This window comes from Varanus komodoensis, unplaced genomic scaffold, assembly GCF_004798865.1.
Source record: "Varanus komodoensis strain SLA01 unplaced genomic scaffold, ASM479886v1 scaffold12, whole genome shotgun sequence".
Taxonomy (NCBI): Eukaryota; Metazoa; Chordata; class Lepidosauria; order Squamata; family Varanidae; genus Varanus; species Varanus komodoensis.
Genome location: NW_025335349.1, coordinates 25823195 through 25843865, shown reverse-complemented (window position 1 = coordinate 25843865; position 20671 = coordinate 25823195). Strand labels below are relative to the sequence as shown.

At 42.4% G+C, this 20671-nt stretch overlaps 2 protein-coding genes across 6 annotated transcripts in view; both read left to right on the top strand.

Annotated features, from left to right (window-relative positions):
- The window catches only part of ACVRL1 (activin A receptor like type 1), a 57423-nt gene extending 50760 nt beyond the window's left edge, over positions 1 to 6663 (top strand). For both annotated transcript variants that reach the window (XM_044422002.1, XM_044422003.1), the window contains one exon: positions 3810 to 6663. In XM_044422002.1, the coding sequence (XP_044277937.1) occupies positions 3810 to 3944 (135 nt within the window). In that variant the 3' untranslated portion in view covers positions 3945 to 6663. The remainder of the gene's footprint in view (positions 1 to 3809) is intronic.
- Positions 1 to 20671, top strand: part of ACVR1B (activin A receptor type 1B) — a 60893-nt gene that overhangs the window by 4742 nt on the left and 35480 nt on the right. For 2 of the 4 annotated variants that reach the window (XR_006413892.1, XM_044421999.1), the window contains exon 1: positions 15058 to 15294. The exons of 1 other annotated variant lie outside the window; for it this stretch is intronic. Coding sequence is in view for 2 of the 3 variants with exons in the window: in XM_044421999.1 (XP_044277934.1) it covers positions 15195 to 15294 (100 nt within the window). In the remaining variant the exon portion in view is untranslated. Of the gene's footprint in view, positions 1 to 14426; positions 14716 to 15057; positions 15295 to 20671 lie in introns of those variants that run through there. One more of the 4 variants, XM_044422000.1, reaches the window with a different exon arrangement.

The following is a 20671-nucleotide window of genomic DNA, read 5'->3' as shown; positions in this document are numbered from 1 at the left end:
ACCGCAAGGCGATCAAACAAGTCAGTCCTAGAGGAGATCAACCCTGATTTTTAGAAGGCCAGATACTGAAGATGAAACTCAAATACTTTGGCCACCTAATGAGGAGGAAGGACTCCCTGGAGAAGAGCCTAATGCTGGGAACAATAGATGGCAAAAGAAGAAGGGGATGGCAGAGAATGAGGTGGCTGGATGGAGTCACTGAAGCAGTCAGTGTGAGCTTGAGTGGACTCTGGGGGATGGTGGAGGACAGGAAGGCCTGGAGGAATGTTGTCCATGGGGTCCAACAGAGGACTTTGTGACTAACAACAACAACAACAAGGGAAAGAAAAGAAACCTAACTGGCCATTTCCTCCTTCCTGGAGATAGGACCTCTCTGAATCTCTGTAGTGGTGTTTCAGCTCTGTTCTGCAAATTGGTTAATGGTATTAGCAAAGGTCAGGAGAAGGGTAGAAAAGTTCTGGTATGCTTAAATGGCATGATATGAATGATGGGGAATGTTTGGGGCTTTAGATATTATTTTGGGTTTCCCTGTGGATATTCTGTTGTGCAGAGAGCTTTGGCTATTGGGTGGTATATAAAATGTGGAGGCTGGAATCTTCCCAAGGTGATGCCCCCTCTTTCTTATCCCCTAGTAGTGATTTTGTTAAATTCATTCCATCTCCATTTCGTGGATTGCCAAGTGCCTTTTCTTCCATCCTACACTCATTGATGGGCTTGGATTTTCTTCCAGTTCCTGGCCTTGTGCTGGTTCCCACTTGTGCAAATTTGCACTTCTGAAAGTTTATAAATGTTCCTGTAATGCATATTTTCACATTTTAGCCTGTGGGAGAAAATATGCATTTTTGGTCTGTGGTTTGACTATCTTTGTGTAAACATCTGCAAAACTTAAAAAAAAATGGTATGCAAGTGCACAGACTCTGCATGACTCAAAACAGTCTGCATCAAATTTCTAAGGTCAGATACATAGAAATCTCAACTCCTTTGAATCCTTTGTGAATTTCTCTAACACCTCTAATACCAAGACATCACACCTGGAGTCTAAATGTATTATGATCAAATCTATACAGTGTAAATATCTATCTCTTGATCTTTCTTGGAGGCCCATGATTCTGAGCGTGCCTTGGGCCTGAAAGGCTTTAATCCCACCCTGGGCATGTTGGCTCCAGACCCATCAATAAGTTGTTTCCGTTCAATTAATTGACAATATTTACAGATATCAGCATGTATGCTTACTTGAGTCTTTCCAGCAGGTCCATAAACATCTATGAAAGAGGAAAGGGAAGCAATCCAAAACCAGTTGCAAACAGCAGGTTTTCACAGTCATGACCATTTAAGGCCACATAATCCACAGAGGAAGAGGGAAACAATACTTATTCTGTTCCAAGTCTTGGCTTGAGGTGGTTTAAATGTTTACAGCCAATTGTTATTACAAGCTTTGAGTAACTGTGGATCACAACTAAACTGCTAACAGTTTCTGATGGATTTTTATTTCATTGTATTTGTTTTGAAGATGCATGCGCCACCTTTTGATCCAATTATCTGTCAGGTAGCTTTAAAAACTATACAAGAAACATGGTTTCAGAAGAAAGACTGTCCAATTGCTCTCCGGGCAATGGAGTTGCCAAGATGGACAAGACACAGGGGGATATAATGCTGAGCCCTCTCTCTGGTTCTTTTGCTGCTGTCTTTATGAGGCCCTGGATAGCATTCCCATCCCCAACCCTGCCACTCCATTCCCCTGCACCACCACCTCCTGCTTCATTGCTCTTTTCAGAGTAATTTTGAACATACATACCTGGAGTGGGACAGGGGAGGGGGATTGTGCATGTTGCTACCATGCATTTAGGGACGGGTCGGAACAGGGCCAGTGCAGGACCAGCTCCATGTACCTCATGCTCTTTCCATGCAGTTGGGAAGCCTGAGAAAGTACCATCCTGATCATTAGTGTGGCCAGAGTCCAGCACACATTCAGATGTACACAGAGTCTCTATTCTGACTTTCAATCAAATATGCAGAGACCAGTCGCCCATCCTGCTGACTCCTTCTATGGCACATCATATCACCCTTGGTTAAATCACTTTAAAGCTTCCAAGCAGATTCTCCTGGCCATTACTGGACATTTGCGAGATGCCCCAGGGCTCCAGAGATGGCACAAACACTCCTGGATCATTCAAAAATAATTCAGCCTCTAAAGAGGGTATCCTTTTGTTTGCAGAGATAAAATTCTTTCATGCAGAGAGAGGAAATAATAAATCTTCAGCTGTCACTTCATCTGTCACCCAGCATGAACATTTCAGCCACCCAGGCACTCCTCTTGGCTAGGGCCTTGTGCTAATCTGCTACTTGGTGGGTGCAAGGATTTAGGCATCCTCCCCTTGGGCTTTCCTTTTCTGATGTATAAATGAGAGAGGAAAGTCTTTGTAGGAACATACAAAGCTCTTGTGTAGTGAGCCACATCATTGGTCTATTTTGCTCAGTGTATATATTGGTTTGGGAGCTGAATTGCCTCCCCTCACACCCACACCAAGGAGGCAGGGCCTCTCTCTGAAATGACATTCGGAGGGTGAGGGTCCCATGGTGAAGGTGCATACCTCTCTCTGCATGGAGAAAGGAACCTGGCTGGCATTAGCATGACTTGTTTTCCTTGGGGAAGTGAGTGATGTGTGAAAGAGGAGGAGCAGTGCCCACTGGGATCACACACCTCAGGTAACAAGGGGTGTCCTTCCCCATCTTTTACCCAAGTCCAAGTCACCTCTAGGCCAGGGGGCAGTACTTGAGATGGGGGGTGCTCCCTCTTCAGGAGAGGAACTTATGGGAGGTGCCCAGTCATTAATGGAAGCTGCCCTAGGCCAGACTCGGCCCATGGGCCAGGGTCCCCTCTACCACCCCACTCTGATCTGCAATGACTGGCAGTGGCTCTCCAGGGTTTCAGACACAAGTCTTTCCTGCCCTGCCTAAGGAAGTTTGCCATCAATGGCTAAAGGTGCCCATAAATTTCATCTATATTAAAAACTCTGTGGCAACTCTGAGGTAATTTGAGGAGTTTCAATAACACAAAATGACTTGGGGTAAGACCTGTAGGAATAAGCAGAACATGAAAGCCACTGGAAATACGGAAGCAGGATGTTGTTCATGCTTTTCTGTGTGTATGTCATCTGCTTCTTGCTAACACTGGGTGCCCTGTTGGGAGTCCCAAGTCAGTGAAGAAGCTTCCACACTGTGGCCAAAAGTGCTCAGGCCTGGGATTGGCACTGCCACTGAATTCACCCAAGGTGGAATGTCGAGGTAAATGTGAAGGGACCTATGTAGGAGAAACATCTGAAGAGTCCCGAGGGAAGAAAAGTATTTCAGTGTGGAATAGTCTGTGAACATCCTAATCAATACATCGCATACAGAGGATTCCTGTTGTATAGAAGTGTGTGCACCAAAAGTCTAGACCAGCAAAGTAGCGCCTTAGTCCTGGAGGCTAAATGTAGCCCTCCAACCACCAATGCTAGGTGGCTTCCCAGCTTTGGTGTAGTATTGTCCCGTTCTCAGAGACTGAAATGCCTCTGCCAAGGCTTCATGACTGGCAGTGAAAGCTTTAAGTTAAAAATGCTAGAATTTTAGTATTTTGGGTCCTCACCTTTTGCTTCTGTCCCCCACTGGAATATGGCCCCAAGAGGTTCTCTGAAATAAAATTTGGCCCTTGGGCTAAAAGGAATTCAACATCCCTGTCAGTCTAGACTTTGTTTCTGCATGACAATCATATTCTCATTTCATTCTCCTTCTCTCTCTTTTTCCCCCTCCCCACAACCCCCACATCCCAGACTTTGTCTGCCCTGGCTAAGATCATGAAGGAATGCTGGTTCCAGAGCCCCTTGGCCAGACTCACAGCTTTGAGGATTAAAAAGACACTGAAAAAACTCAGCAACTCCTTTGACAAACCCAAACAACACTCCTAACTGCAGGAACCAGCTCTGGGACCAGAGATCAAATTTCTGATTCATTGGCTCAGCAAGAAAGTTCAAGGTCACCCCTTCAACTTCCACTGCTGGTCCTCCTGGCCTCTGTCAGTGGCTACAGCAAACCTTGTTTGAAATCCAGCCAAGAGGATTTAGGCTACAGCCCCCACGACTAGGACTGATCCTTTGCAGGAAAAATTTCATGGAACAGATGATGACTTCAGGCATCCTTAATTTGTTTTCTCTAGTTAAAAAAAGGAGGGGGACTCACCTCTCCTAGAACATAAATTAATATAAATACCCCCTGGATCTGTAACCTGACGCCAGCCCGTCTCGTCTCGCCACCAACACGCCTGAAAAATGGGAGGGATCCTACTTGTTAAGAGCACAGCTGCTCTGCCCAAAGGGGTGCTGCCTTGGAAACACCAATTAAGGGTCATTCATAAGCCTGGGTTTAGAATGAGCCTGTAGGGTGTATATACATCTGTGTGTGTGTGTGTGTGTGTGTGTGTGTGTGTGTGTGTGTGTGTGTGTGGTATGTGCAAATGAGAGAGAAAGCAGATGCAGTGGCACATACTTGCAGGAATGCAGTCAGATTCGCATACATACATATGCAAGTGTTTTGTGCCAGAGGAATTCGAGAGTGGTTTGCATATGCTACAGCGTTTTGCACATGTACAAACAGGGAAGATTGTCTAGATAGGTAGACATGTGTGAGTATGTCATTTTCTGTGTGTTTTTACCTGTGAGCCAGACCGAAATGAGCCCTACAAAATCATCCTGGAGGTGTGATGGATTCAAGACAGGTAACTTGATTGTACTGCACACAGGGTGCATGGACAGATAAGGAGCAGAGGCTGGGAGAGTTCCAAGGAAAGCCTTTCCTCCATCAGAGTGGGTGGGCATTCTCAGTGCCCCTAGAGATTTGCCTGGTAAGAGCAGCTGCAGAGGCAAGAAGGAGGGACAGATATGTGTGGGGGCCCCTACTACCTGCCTGGCATGGTTCAATATCTCTACCTTCTACTTGCTCACACACATACAGGAAGCATAGCTGCTGGCATTCATTTTGCATTCTTTAAAACTGTTCCAGTGCCATATACCCTAAGATTGGTTGAGTAAACTGGGTGGTTCAATTTCAGTGCTCTTAACTGCTTTTCTGTTCTCCCAAAATTGGAGAAAAGTGACTGGGAAAATGTTGTCAGCCACACATGAACCTTAGGGAGACTGAATATTTAACTGTGGTCTGGATTTTTTCCCCCTTTAAGATGGGCAAGCATTATGGATGAACACCAAACCTTGCTTATGGACTGGCTAGAAACCATGGTATGCAAACCATAGTTTCATGGTTCATAGAAACTGAATTGAAGGCAGCAGGTGTGGGTTCCCAGGTGGTCTGTCATCCGGTCACTGGTCAGACCAGCCCTGCTTCACTTCAGCAGTGGGGAAATATAAAATCTTGAACCAAGCAAGCCATGGCTAAGACAGTTGAAAGGTAAACAACAAGATTTTGCTGGTGTCTGCCTATACCTGACTGCCTGGGAAACAAAACCAGGATTTCATTATGCTGGGGATCAATCAGGGTTAAAGTGGCAAAACAGTGTTGCCACCTTCACCAGCCCACAGCCATTCTGTTTGGATGTTATCTCTGCATGGCCCACCCTTCTTATATACCCCCAAAGATCTAAGACAGTTTGAATGCAAAAGTCCAGGACCTGGCAGCTGGTTTAGTACAATCATTTATGAGCCAGACTCGTTAAAAAGCCAAATGCCAAGTCAACACAAGGCAAACACTTTGGAATACTGAGCATGGTAAAGCAACTGCTTTTGAGAATTTACCAGTGGTGTGTAGAAATCACAAGCTGAAATGGGGAAGGTATCTTGGTGTCTATCAGATGTTTTGGACTACAACTCCCACAATCCTTGGACATTGACTTTCCATTCTATGGGAGTTGTAGTCCAACATATCTGAAGGGCACCAAGTAGACAACCCAATCTAACATAAGAGCTGATTCAAACTTTACACACATGTGCACTCACGAACATGGTGGTATCATGTACCACATGAAATGCTACATTGGCAGGCCCCACACACCATGCCCATTGGTGCCAAGTGCCTCCCAGGATGGGCTGTGCCTTTTCCTCCTATGACTAGGCAGATATTGACATAAGCAGTGTGTAAATATGCTGCGTGCACAGGAGGCTGGTGACTCTTGCATCAGTGGAGTTTACTTCTTTTACTCTAAGCTTCAGGGGAGCGTCCATGGAGCCAAAATGGGTTCACCATCATGGATAGCTTCCATAAACTCCAAGTAGACATTGCAGTGGATAAGGAACTGCAGTAACTGGCTGTCACTAGGAGCACTGCTATCTGGAAATGCTTTTCTAGGGTGGGGGGCTGAATATTTTAATCAGCTTCAAGGCTGAATTTGAGAGAATTAAAAGCTGCAGCAGAAGACCCTGGCATCAACACGAAAGTTGTGGCTGTTCATTCAGTGCACCTCCAGGTTGTCTTGTTACCTGCAAGGAATTAACTTCCCTTGCCTTACATTCTACAAAAGTATTTATACCCGCACATAATATACTCATGACAGGGCAGCTGAGTAAACCTTAGTGAAAAATGTGTAATCTCATTTCACAAAGACTCATTGTTGCTTTAAAAATGTCATTATTTTGCACGGAAATGATTTTGTATTTATTAAATTTGCACAAGAAAAAGGCATCTATGGTTTTGCAGAAGTGAATTATTTCATATGGGCAACAGATTATATTAATAGAAATATTCAAAGGAGGAAAATAGTTACTGGGAAATGTTCCTATTTGGTGACTACGACAGTTGGAATTATAGAATTTTGTTTAAAAAGAAAAAAATGAACTGAAACATGTCAAATATTGCAGGTGTGGGAAGGGAAAGGAATACAAGGAAAAATAGCTAAAAGAGTAGAAAAAAATAAAACAAGGAAAGAATGGCTGAGTCTTTATACTCGGGCTGCTTAAGCTCCAGTAGACCAACACAAGTTAAATATCCCAATTGCTGTCTTCTGAATAATCATTTGCCACCTCACCTATGGCAAGTAATAATCTTCAGAGAAATTTTGCAACAGATTCCTTTTTCCTTTCAGATCCCAAATGATGAAAGGATATTTAAGAAGGTGGATGAGTAAAACAAGTGTGGGAGGGCTAGTACACTTTGCAGCTTTATTTAATGAGGGATACTGACTTGTCCAAACAAAGCTTACAGCTGAACTGGCATTAGAACTCAGGATTCCCTCTATCAAGCATATGCTTTTGAAAATGTTTTGGAATTTACTGCTTGCCAGCAGATTTCGCGACACCTTGATGATTCTAAACACATCTGTTATACATAGAAGCTGGTCTCATTGACTTCCAGAAAATCAGCTCCCTTTTTGTACATTAAGGTTTTTTTTACTGATGTACATGTACATTGTTTTATGTATATACATGCTTCTTGCAAATGTGTGTGCACAAATAGTGCTCACCAAAGATCCAAGAATAGCTGTGAGGTAGTTAGGGGGCTACTCTATGAGAAACCGAGATTTGCTATGTGTAAAATGGCCTTAACCCATAAATAGCTTAGTTCATAATCTGCAGTCCATTACTCCAATTCAGCAGTATCTTACAGGTGTGAAAGCTCCAGGACTTACAGAGGGCTTTTCTGCAACAGATTCACATGCATAAGAAATCCTTGTCTGCTTTATTAATAGGAATGAATGGGAAATCTAGTGGGTAAGCAAGTCAGGAATCAGGACTGGGGGCCTGGTCTATCAAATACTAAATGAAAAATACCACCTTAATCAATTTGGGGGAGGGGAATTGAAAGGCAAGCTCATTTTTGAACAGAAGCTCACACTTATTTCCCTTGTTAGATAATACATAAAGAAAGGAAATGCCAAGCAAAAGAGCGAAAGCCGTCTGCTGCTACCACAAGTGCACAATGAAAAGAACATGAAGGGGAAAGGAAGGGCACAAGCTCAGTGGTAGAGCTCCAGTTCAAACTCTTGGTCTTGCCAAGAAAGGTTGGGGGAAGCTATCTGAAAGCCCAGCCATCACCAGTCAGCTTCCACGGGATCAGCAGCTGCGTTGGCTTACAGCAGCCAGTTTGCAATCAGCAAAGTTGGCTATCTGGGATATATGCACATCCAAAATATTACGACTGGCTCCAAGTTTTCTTTTTATTCACCTAGAAAGCTCAGAGTCCCATGTAACTCTGGGCTAGAAGTTTTATCAAAATGCAGGTAAACAAATATTTGCACATTAATCTATTTTCTAGCTCCAAAAGTGGATGTTGGACTGAGCCGCAAGATAAGCACTCTGAGATATTCCAGTAACACTTAGATGGCATGTTGACATGCATCTGCCCCTCCAAACCTTCATCCCACACTCTTTGCTATCCCCACAAACCCCCACAAACACCCCCCCATTGGCACAGAAGCTCTGCTGTATATTTATTTTAATCAGAAGCTTGCAGATGCGAATCAATAACATATGTGCCTAATAACTTTGTGTATCCAAAACAGCTCTGATTGGGAGAAAGTAAACATAAATCATTCCATGTGCTGAAAAGGAGCCATTCTGTGTAGACTGTAAATTCAGGGACAAGCCTCAGACTAAGCTAAATATGGTACCGATAGGAACCCTCTGATCTCCGAAGTCACTGGTGCAGATACAAGCAGAAGCATGCCTAACTGTATGAAGAGAACTGTAGGGCAGCTCTAGTTTAGCACATATTCTTGTCTCTGTCATATAAACTGGAATGCAATTGTAAATCTCACTTCGGTCCTTGGAGAATAGGTGCACTTTCCTTTGTGAACACCTATGTTGTAACTTCATCTCCTTCTTAGGGCTTGCTCCTCAAAGCCTCCAATCACATAGGGGCATGCCATGGACACAGTAGAGATTTGGGGCATGTGTCTCCTATGCACTGCCTGTTTGTAGGCTCTGCTTCTTATGTTATAGCACATAATACTACAAACAACTGTACATTCAGAGCTAAGAACATAAAGCAGATATTGTGTGCTTGCCATTCCCTTCCCTACTCGTAATTGTTTGTGAGGACAATAACATGATCCCCCAGGTTCACTTCAGTGATCCCCCAGCTCTTTCATCAAAGCTTTTTCAGAGCAGGGAATATGGAGCATTTAATTAGGAAAGTATATGCAATTGTTTTTCTCTTGTGGAATTGCACTATTTCACTACCACACAGCCATGTAGAAGTTATATAATGGAAAAGCAGGAAAGTGCTCAGATCTCAATTCTGTGGCAAAGCTGAAAACAGAGGCTCAACAACCCTGCCATAGAAGAATTTCAGAGCTGGAGGGGGTCTTGCAGAAAATTCAATCCATTTCACTTGATGCAAGAAACTCAGGGCTAGAATGTCTTCAGCAAGTGGCTGTCCAGTTTCTCCTTGAAGGCCTCCAGTAAGGGGAAAAAACCCATAACTGGTTTAATACTCTGGCGAACAGGTCATTGGCCCTACCAGTTTTGGGACTGTATTCAAAATAAATTGGAGAAACACATTCCAGCAATTGCTTACCTTTCATACATCAATATATCTTCCATGTTGGGTGCCAGATGGCTCATTTTATAAACCTTTCAGTTCTATAATTGATAGCTTGTTTTCCTAAAGTCCAAGAAAGGACTCCAGTCGCACTCATTTGGGAGTAAGCCTCACTGAATTCCCTAAGACTTACCTTGAGTATTCATGAACAGGACTGGCCTGTAAATGTGCTGGGGTCCATATTATTGCAACTCTCATTAAATTTAGTATTACTGTTGCAGAGCTTCCCACTGGAAACAAAGTCTTGATGTGACTTATAAAACAGAGAAATCCATAATTAATATATCAAACAAACCCAAATGAAAACAAATCATAACAAGCACAATAATACAAAAATAAACTTCAGAAAAATGTGGTCTAAAAGCAATCCAGAACATTTCTATTCAGTATTGTAAAACTCATACACCATGTTCTTAGGAGTAAGTCCCACGGTATTCAGTGGGGCTTATTTCTGAATAGGTATGTACATTCACATACTACACAGTAATGAATGGGTACAATCTATTGCTCCAGATAAAATACTACAACAGCCAAATCCCCTTTATCATTTTTGGCTACAACTCTGCAGTTTTTAGAGCCCTGATGGGCTTGTGGCCAAGGAGTTTATGTTTGGCACTCTTATAGTTGAAGCAATGACAAAAAAGAAAAACTGTTGTTTTGCCCTTATCAAAGACTTATTACTTATTGGCACTAGAAAATGTAAAGGCAGCACGCAATCATCCACAGCATTGATTTCTGTGTGGTTCTTCTCAAAACCATCTCCCTCCAATTCCAACTCAATGGTGTCCTGCATTCCAACAATGTTGTCCATACATACATAGAGAGAGAGAGAACCTGGCTTCTCTCTTTTCTATAGGAGCAAGGTTGGAGCTGTATATTCTTTGCATGTGTTCATATTGTGCACAAGGAACTTGTTAGCTGCTTCCAAATTCACCACCCTGCAAATCTGCATTTTCATTTTAAAAATATAGTGGTGGCAGCACCAACTGTAATCACACCCAGTTTTTTGATCTAATAGCTGCACAAAGGAATGAAGAAACATGTAAATAGCAGCTAGTGCTAACTCAGTGGTGAGCTCATGAAGACAATCCAGGCACTTAGGGGCTGGACTTCTGCACCTGGCCTTGCTCTCATCATCTCTGCCACCCCTCCTCCCTGCCTTGCATTGGATGATCAGACACTTCCACGTCCAGGAACTTCCAATCACTGAAGGTACTCTTGATAGCACAAGAGTGCACCCTTAAATACCTCAGTCCCTGAACTTGGAGGCTTCCAATCGTCCGATGCAGGGTGTGAGGAGCAAAGGCTCCTCCCCCCCATCCTCCTACCTTGCAGATTGGCTTTTTAGCCTGCCAAGGGTGGCAGTTTGTTTGGGGGAAGGAGGAGTTTGGAAGAGGCTTAGCATAGCGTGCATCCTGGCTTCTATGGTCTCCTCCTTTCAGTGGCCACCAAGACAACCCCTCTCCCCTTGACTGCTTCTTCAACCTCAGTGGCCCATACCAGCTGCAACTTCCTTGCAAGCATAGGTCACTGTCTCCAGCCTTGGAAAGAGACTCTCCAGTCTCCTATAGTCCCTTGGATGATGTTTAGGAGCCACAGGAATGCTGTATAAATGATGCAGAGTCAGCAAATGTCCTTAATAGGCATGATGCACTTGGGCTGTGGAATGACTTTCCTGATGCTGAATTTGGATGGATATATTTTCAAGCATCAAGACAGAGCTTAGTGTGCAGCTTTTGATTGAGCAAACCACATTCACAGCAGATGCTGAAGGCCGTTGTTTAAACAGAACTCACTATGGACTCATATGCCCTCCATCACCCAAGCCCTTATCAGCCAATCCACTTCAGCTAGAATGTAGGAGTTTCCTGCTATAGGATCCAAAGCCAAAAAATAAAAAACCTACAGCAGACAGAGATGAAAGAATTAAAGCCAAAGATTTTGTTGCAATGACTCTTTAGTTTGATTTGCTGATAAAAATCCAGATGGTGCAATGACATTTCCTGGAATATGTGATTTTCCCCTCCCCCGTCACTGATTCCAGTAATGTTGCAAAACATTATAAAGTACATGAAATGGAAGTGACCTATTCGTCTCTCCAACCTTATGTACCAAAAATGAGATGCATGGAGTGTTTTGATTTTTTGGTGTGGTTGGCCATTTCTGGAACTTCCTAGTGGTAACATTATCAAGAATCTCATCTTTCACTTTTTAAAAAGAACAGATCTGGTCAATAAAGAATTAAACGCTGCCTCCAGAGTCCAACTCAGATGATTAACGAATTACATAAATAAATTGATTTGCAAAGCAAATTTTCCTTCATAGCTTTGAGGGGAGGAATGAAATACAACTGCAGCTATGCGTTGTATCTCATCTTTCAGGTTACGAACATAAACCTTCTATGTTGTGAAATCCAAAGGTTGAGCAGAAATGTATTTTAGCAGGTTGAAGAGTTTAATATATATAGTGCTATAGTTCCCTACTCAGTGGCCCCTTCTCTTCTAGGAACAGCTTTCCCCAACCCAGCAACCTTCATGTGTTGGATTACAACCCGGCTATGCAGGCGGGGGATGCTGGAAGGTCCAATCCAACATATCTGAAAGGCACCGGGTTAGGAACAGCTGTTCCAAAATACATACTTGTTCTTTTAAGACAACGCAGTGGTGTCTCATGGAAACAGTGCATTAGAAGAAGCAGTCATTTGTCTCTTTGCTAAGTGACCTCTGAAAGTGCCATGTACACTGGTGGAGACACAGAAACAATAATCACTCGAAGGAGAGGCAGTGTTAGCCTTTCGCAGCCAAAACTATTAATAGAGTCTTGCAGCGCCTTAAAAGACTAACAAATATATTCTGGCATAAACTGTGGACAGTGTCCACCACAAGACCTGGTGCTATTTCAGAAGTATCAAAAATTTCGTTTGGGATCACAGTAAAAAATAAGTTGAATTGGTAAGGATTATAGGAAAACCCGGGCACCTACCATGCTTCTTTATGGAGGCCCCTGTCGTACTTTGTGAACCACTGAACTTCTGTCTCCTTGCTAATCCTAATCCTTGATGTAGCAGAAGAGCCAGTGTGGTGTAGCAGTAAAGAGCAGAGGTCTGGGACTCAGGTGACCTGGTTTGTAGTCCTTGGTCAGCCATGGAGCCAACTGAGTGACTTTGGGCCATTCACAGACTCTCAGCCCATCCTACCTCACAGGGGTGGTTTATTATGTTTTATTTTAGTAGGAATAAAATTTGAAAAGCAGAGAGAGAAAAAAAGAAAGAAAAAGAGAAAATAAGATTATACATAAAGGTTACCAAAATAAAGCACACACACACACACACCAAGTGTTCTTGAACTCACAGGGTGGTTGTTGGGGGAATAAGACTGAGCACAGGAAGAGGAGAACATTGTAAGCTGTTTGCTGTCAGAAAAAGTGGGTATAAATCTAGTAAGTCTCTTGCATACAGACAATCTTTTGTAACAATGGTGGAGGGAAAGATAATAAGCTCATTTTAAAGAAACAGCAATGACTTTGTCCCAAAACTTCTCCATCTTTTCCTCCAGAGAGTATTCTTATTTTATTCCAGCCATCTCTTGCCTGAAGTGTGTGTACATCACTTGGCATGGGCCCTGCAGCTGGCCATGCTCTCTGTCTTGAGATCTGGAGGCCTGGTGTAACTCTGCCCAAGCACACGCACACACGTAGACCAGAAATTCCACAAGTGAATCATGAGCTGAGCAAGAATTTAAGATGGATGTTTTCTTGGAAGTCTGGAATGCAATTGCTCCAACAGTTCACATGCTTCCAAAGGGGGGACCAGCAGCACCATGCATGCATACCATGGTGAAAGGAGAAATAAAGTTCTAACTGTTGCCATCTAATGCATTTTAATTGGAAGCCAACACTGATCTCTTGTGCATCTCTGGAGAGCCACCAACAAGGTCTGAAAAGGGCCCAGGTTAACGAGGGGCCTGCAGGCTCATGCTTCTCTGCTGCTCTGCATTTGGCATGATCCCATACTTGGTTTAAATGCTGGGGTCTGAAAATAGCTCTTCAGACTGAGGGGTATCCAGTGTCATTGTGTCTGCATTTCAGTCAGAGCCAGCAACACATAAAACATAACAAAAACACAGAACTTGTGTGTGTGAGGGCAGAAAGAGGACACTCAGTACTCTGTGCATGGCACTGAAATGTAAGTTTTTTCAAGTTCACCACTGACTAGTAAAGAAACATACTTGCATCCATACGAAGAAGACATCATCAGTGTGAACAAGCCTTCTTCAACCTGGTGCTCTCTAGACATTTTGGACTACAGATCCCAGAGTTAGGAGATGCAGTACAAAACCTCTGCAAGGGTCCATACTGAGGAAAGCTGTTGCAGATTAATTGTAGGTAACGGACATATTGCAAGAGTGTCCTTTACCTTTGCAAGAGTGTCCTTTACCAAGAGTGGGTTTTGACCCATGGATAATTAGTGTGCCTGCATATCCACCTAGTACATTAAACAAGTGTTGCACCTTACCTCTACACTAATGTTGACATTTCTCCTCTCCAACCTTCTGGCACATGGCAAAAAGACACCATCCATTTAGTACAGAAATATCCCATATATATCTCAACTGTACACCCATTTCAACTAAACGTTGCTTACTAAATACACATGCATGTATTATCACTTAAATCTTCCTGCACTTGATTCCATTCTGAACACACAGGTCTTCATCACACAGGCATCATCACCTCTTAACTTACAATGCCTAGCATTGACTTGCATGTGTGAATAGGGTCACTAGACATAAAACACCACCGAAAGAACTCTTCTCCTGTCTCTTTGAGCAGACTGTTTTTCAGTCGCCAGCCAAAACGACTGTTTTGCTTATAGAAACCCGCCGGAACCAACCCCTGCGAATTGGCAGCTTGTGTGTGTTGAGTGAAGATGAATCGTAATATGGAAATTCTACCGATCGCGCCGTAGATCTGTGGTAAGGGTCATGCACACATGGAATTCAGCACTTGAAGCTGCAAGTGATGAGCACGCATGTTTGGACAGGGCCGACGATACTGGGTCCCGCTTATCGTCTTCCACCCTCCAGGCGAAGAACGGATTTTCCCATGGACTGCCCGCGCAGACCCACTGATTTCTGCGCTCTCGCCGGAGGCAACGGGGCGGCTTCATGCATACGCACGGACCGAGGGACTCGCATGGTAAGCCACGCATTCGGCCCGGACGGCAACAAGGAACGCCGCCCCGTGCTCAGCATGCAAAGTGACAAGTTGTAGGCACGCACATGCTCACGCATACAAACAAAGCATGAGCCCGCCCTTCTGCCGTCGCTCGGCACGCGCGCGCCTCGCTCTCCCCCTTTGTCTGCTGACAACTGATTTACTGTCGGCGAATTGCTTGCCTTTCTCCTCCCTCCCTCCCTCTTTCTCTCTCGCTCTCTCTCTCTCCCCCCCTCCCTCCCACCAACATCTCTTTCCTTCTCCTTTAAGCCTTGGCGCCGCCTCCCCTTTAAGCCCGGCTGGCTCTTCCCCCCAGTAGCGCTCGCTCGCGCGCTCCTCTTGTGTCTTGATTTGTCTCGCGCCGCTGTCGCCGTCGTTACCGTCTCGTCCGAGCCCCGCGCGAGCCAGGGCGAAAGTGAGGCTGTCGCTGCCGTTGCTGCTGCTGTCGCGAGGCCGTTACCATGGCGGGGGGTTCGGCTCGCACTGCTTCCCGCCCGCTCCCCCCGCCCGTTGGGCTGGCGTTGCTGGTGCTGGTACTCGGGAGCCACCGGGGGGCCCAAGGTGAGCGAGCAGGAGGACGGGAGGGGTAGGTGAGAAGGAAGCAGAACCTTATCCAACATGGCGACGATTGCTTCAGCTCGGGGTGGGGCGTGTAATTATTGGGGAGCCTCCCACGGGGGGAATTAACGAAGGAGAGTCCTTAAGGTGTAGGGGTGCCTGTGCGAAGAGCCCAACCTAGTTCTCCTGAAGGAATAGGGGTGTGCGTGAAGAGAAGGGAGACCCTCTATCCCGGCGGGACTATGAATAGGTTGTCGTTCTTTCCGTGCTCCCTCAATGGAGATCCTGTCCTAGTCTTTCACGGCCTTTATCCTTTAGTCCTAGCAGCCATTGGCGGTGGGTCGGGGGGGGGGGGCGGTTGTGAGGTTCCATCCTGAGCGACTGCTGTGGCTTGGGAGAGGTGTGTGCAGAGATGGTGATCCGAGGTTGCGAGGTGCATGTAGGGAATAGGGAAGATATGGCGGATGTGTAATTTGGGTGGGGGTCTTGGAGAGGCTGAAAGTGCTTTTTATGATGATGATGGGGGTATTCTCATGATCATGGGAAACCATGGCAGGCACAGAGATCTGGGATTCATCGAGAGATATAGTGGAGAACTGGGGGACCATTTTTCTTATCTTGCGGAGGAAGAAAATAATGTTTTATGGTTTAAAAATTGTGGTCGGGTAGATCTGTAATTTCTTTCAGGAAGGCGATAGATTCCTATGGATCCAATGTTGATGTGGCTCTTGCTTCTTTGAAGTGTTGGAGTTAATTTTTGTGTGACAAGGATCTAAAAATCATGTTTTCATTGCTACAATGACATTACAGCTATCTATTATCTAAGTAAATACATAAAACTTCAGAGAAACATTAACTTTTTTTTAAAAAAGAAGTGCAGTATGAGATGGTGTTCTAACCTTTTAAACCAATCATAAGCTTTTAGTGAAACCTTCAGTTCACCCCAAACAGCCTAGTTCTGATTAACCTTCAGTTTAGTGAAACCTTCAGTTCACCCCAAACAGCCTAGTTCTGATTAACCTTAAGTTTTGTTTTGCCATGAACTTAGTCAAGCTCAGTGACTCCCTTCATCATCAAATAAGGAGCTGTTCAAAATTACTTCCTTATTTGCAAACATATTTATTAATATAATTGTTAATATAATTCAAAGAGAGGTGTGGGACATTGACTTTGAGAACATAGTGCTTTACCAGAGCTTTTGCACACTGTACCAAATAAGGACCATGTCCTGAATGCTTCTCTTGAAGATTCTTTTGACTAGAGAGCCTTGGTTATTGGACAGTATATAAATGAATCAGTTAATTAAATAAAAATAATGGTCAGAATTTAACATGAAATGACAATCTTGTTTTGACTTTTTGGGATCTGTGTTGAATTCAGTTCGGTGACTTCTGTGATACAGTAAATGTGTTGTATGAGTGATTCAACAGTATGCAGTTTACCATATGGCAAAAGTCAGCTGAGAGTATGCATTGTATAAGTGGATAAGTTTTTTCCTCCATGTCTCATAGTAACCAGAACCCAGAGTTATCTAATCAGTTTAACAATGGAGAATGAAGACAAAAGGAAGTACTAATTCACCCAGCAAATAATTACAGTATGAAATAAACTATCATAAGACTTAGGAAGTAGTGATGGTCACCTATGTGGCTTTGATAATAAGGCTATGTCCTGCTCCAGTCATCTTAGTTCTAGTTACAGGTATGCCTTTGCAGTACCAGTTGCTGGGAAGCAACAGGAAAGAGATACTGCCCTCCTGTCCTGCTTGTGAGTTGCCTATAGTCAACTGGCTGGCCACTGTCAGAATACAGTTTTGGATTAGATGGTCCTTGGACTTAACCATGATATCAGTTCTATGTATCATTTCTTCATGGGCTCTGCCAAAAAATCTGCTGTGTTGCAAGAAACATGTGGAAATGGTGTCTTCTCCCAGAAAGTTGGGGCACAGTGCTGTGCATGTGTAGATAGAAAAATGCTACAGAAATCCTTAAATGAGGCATGCTGGGAGCTGCAGGACTTTTCTGCCTATAAATGTGGACGTTTGTGTCCTTAATATGATGAGAGATTCCATACAAGTTCCTCATTTCTTGGAAGAGAGAGGATAGGTTTTGGCAGTTCCCCGTTCAGTTAGTTAGAAACATTTAGTTTGAAGAACAAGGGTAGCACATTTGAAAAGTTGGGCTTCCTCTGATATAGATGCTAATAGAAAATAACTGAGGAGGAGATTATAGAAAAGGTCAGTGGGAAAGTGTTAGATGGCAGCTTGCTGTTTCTGAAATAAGAGTTTGCAGAGAATGAAAGATCTCTGTGTGTTCCTGAAAGATGATGTTCTAGCTGCATGCTTAAATCTGTTTTATTAAGTTTATTGCATGAGTTTCTGAAGGCTGCTTGTTTACCATTGGAAAGAATACAGCTTTGAAGGAATTTTGCTATCAATAGTTTTCAACAGATTTACCTAAGGACCTGAACATTTTTCTGATTGGTTTTACAAAAGAACTTTGCTTTTTAATATTGATGTCAGTGACACTGCTTTCCATTATATACCAATTAAAACAAACTAAAAACCCCACTGGAACAATTCACATTGTCCCACAGAGTACTCTAATGTCCTTTAAAAGAATGAGTAAGAAATTTGCACACAATCTGAATATCTTTAAGATTGCATTTTTACAAACCCATTCCTGAATATGTTCACATAAGTAAGTTCCACATGTCAGTTCACTTTTAATATAATTTACATGCATCCTGCTTTTCATGCAAGTCAAAACAGTTAACAATAAAAATGGTAAATTTGCAAAAATAACAAAGCAATAACATCAATAAAATAATAACAGTAAAAACCTGTAATAGCCAAAATAGCATCAATTGAACAAAAGATAAATATCCTTATATATCAAGTATGCTTAGGATTTCACTCTAAAGCTGCAATTGTGTGTACTTATGTTGCTAAGTAAACACATACAGGATTGGGCAATGTTTAAAGACTTTATTAGCTGGCAAAGAGTTTTGTCCTCAAAGTTAAAAATAAGGACAATATGCAAAGTGTGAATGCTTTAAAGATCTGGCAAAATGTATAATAATTCATAAAGTAAGTTTTAGCAGAATTAGCTGCCATCCTGCATTTCTTGAGTGGAAGACAAAATAGAGTCCATGTGATCTTCTGACCTTTAAATCTTCCATCCCTTCTATATGTTCTTGCAAAGATGGCCATAGTCAGCAATTAAAATGAGTGAGACCCACAGTTCTTTACAGCAAGAATTGAAGTGAAACACACGCTTCATTCAGATACTCCTTTAAACAAATAGCTATTCCAGTTCTGGTTTGTTCAGTTTGAGTAAAGTCTCAGATTGCTTCCAGCAGGTGAAAGTGGGTTTAGAAAATCTAGCAAGTATGTTTGGAGTTATTCAATGTGAAATCAGGGGTAAAATAGCTGTGTATGTGAAGTTGTTTGAAGTCGGAACCTGTCTATCAGCGCCATGCTTCAGACTAGGCTGAAAAGTTTGTATCGATTTCCTTAAAACGTATGTCTGTTCAAAAACTAAACAAGACTGGGAAAATTAACTTCCCTTGGGTTGGGCAGAGTTACTGCTTTTTCCAGCAAATGCTGCATATGTGTTTTGTCAGTATGTCATGATAAGCTCTGCATCCAACATAGTTGTATAGCTATGTGAAAATATGCAAATAAAGTTTGATTTTTATGAATGACTATGCAAAGAATTTTGCCAAGCTATAAGAAAAAGGTATGGGTAGCTGAAAGCCCTTTAAAATAAGGATGAAGCTTAATTATTCTTATTCTTATCTGTTCTTTAGTAGTTTTCTCTTGTGCCTCATTATTTTGTATGAAAACACAATTCAAGTTGATGGCTTTTGACTGTTTAGTGCCTTGTGTTGCATAGTCGATAAGTTCAAACATTCCTTAAAAAAAGTTACAACTTTATGTGGATAAACTGGTGTATTTGTATTACTGATACTTTCTTAGAGCAAGGATGTACTCAAGCTCGGATTAGTTATGAATAGAACATAATTTATACTTTTTTTACTTTCCAAGAAGGTGCCACTTATCTGGAAATAGACTACATTGTCCAAAAAGCATTCCTGAACTCTTAAATAAATTTTTAGATAGTTATTTGCTCTGGTAAAAACTGCTCTTGTAAATGGGCTTCAAGTACATTACTGTATGACAGGAATAAATAGGCAGCATTTAAAAGGTTTCAATGAGAGAATTTCCCCCTCCACAAATAACTTGAGTTTATTGTTTAAGATAATTCTGAACTATTGCATACCAGGATAGCAGACAATATTTCTATAATTTCACTAAAGTGAGTTTTCACTTCATAGAAGACAACATAAGGAAAACCAGTGAAAATGGAGTTACAGTCCTGAAATTGCTTGCAGGCCTAAGTGCTGAAATTTTATAAAGCAATATTAAGTATATAATTTAATTATTAGAATCTAATCTTGGAACCAATCTTCTAATAATTCATTGTCACACTTATTCTTCTTGTATTGACCTTTTATGAATAAGCTTGAAATAATAGGAAAGCAAGAACTTATACCGAGTTAAGCCATTGTCTGTATAGCCTGTATAGCCCATTATTATTAACTCTGGCTGGCAGCAAGGTCTCAGGTAGGATTCTTTCCTAGCCATACCTGGAGATTAAATGTAGAAGCTTCTGCATGCAAAGCATATGCTTTTTTGCTGAGCTATGACAGTTCTCTACTAGGGAGCTAAAGTGAACTTGGTAATGATATCTGTTTGGTAAACACTCCAAAAAGATAACTGTATATGAATTAAAATACTGTGTTACTTAGCATACATTTGAAAAACAATGGCAAGACCTGTGGGTGAGATAAAGTATTGTAGCTAAACTATATTTTACAAGCACCTGACATGCACACACTTTGTTAAACACAAAAACAAACAGCTGGTGGAGTTTTCCAAGGAAAGTTGGATAGGAAGGGGTTGGTCAAGCCTTTACCTCTCAAAAACATTCTATATTTGCTACTTGTTTCTTCCCAGAGAGGAAAGTACAGGGGGACCACCTCCCTGTACACCTTTCCTCAACTCTTGGTTTCATATTTCAGTGTTTGCCTTCAGTGTAGAAAAAAGTGAAAATGCTGTGTGGGACGCCATGTAACATGTAGTTTGACTATTAGCCACTGGAGAAAAGATATTTTTTGTGCTAACTTTGTGAGGGTAAAAGAGAGCATCTTGCATTGTAGATTACTTTTGAGTTAAAAGAGACATAATTGTAAATATTATTTTTATGATAACAGGATTTAGTAATGTTATTATGAAACACATTTTAGATCCACAATTTAGATCCTCACTCTGCTGTAGATTTGTTGTTCTGGTTTGTATAGGAGTAGATGAGGGGAG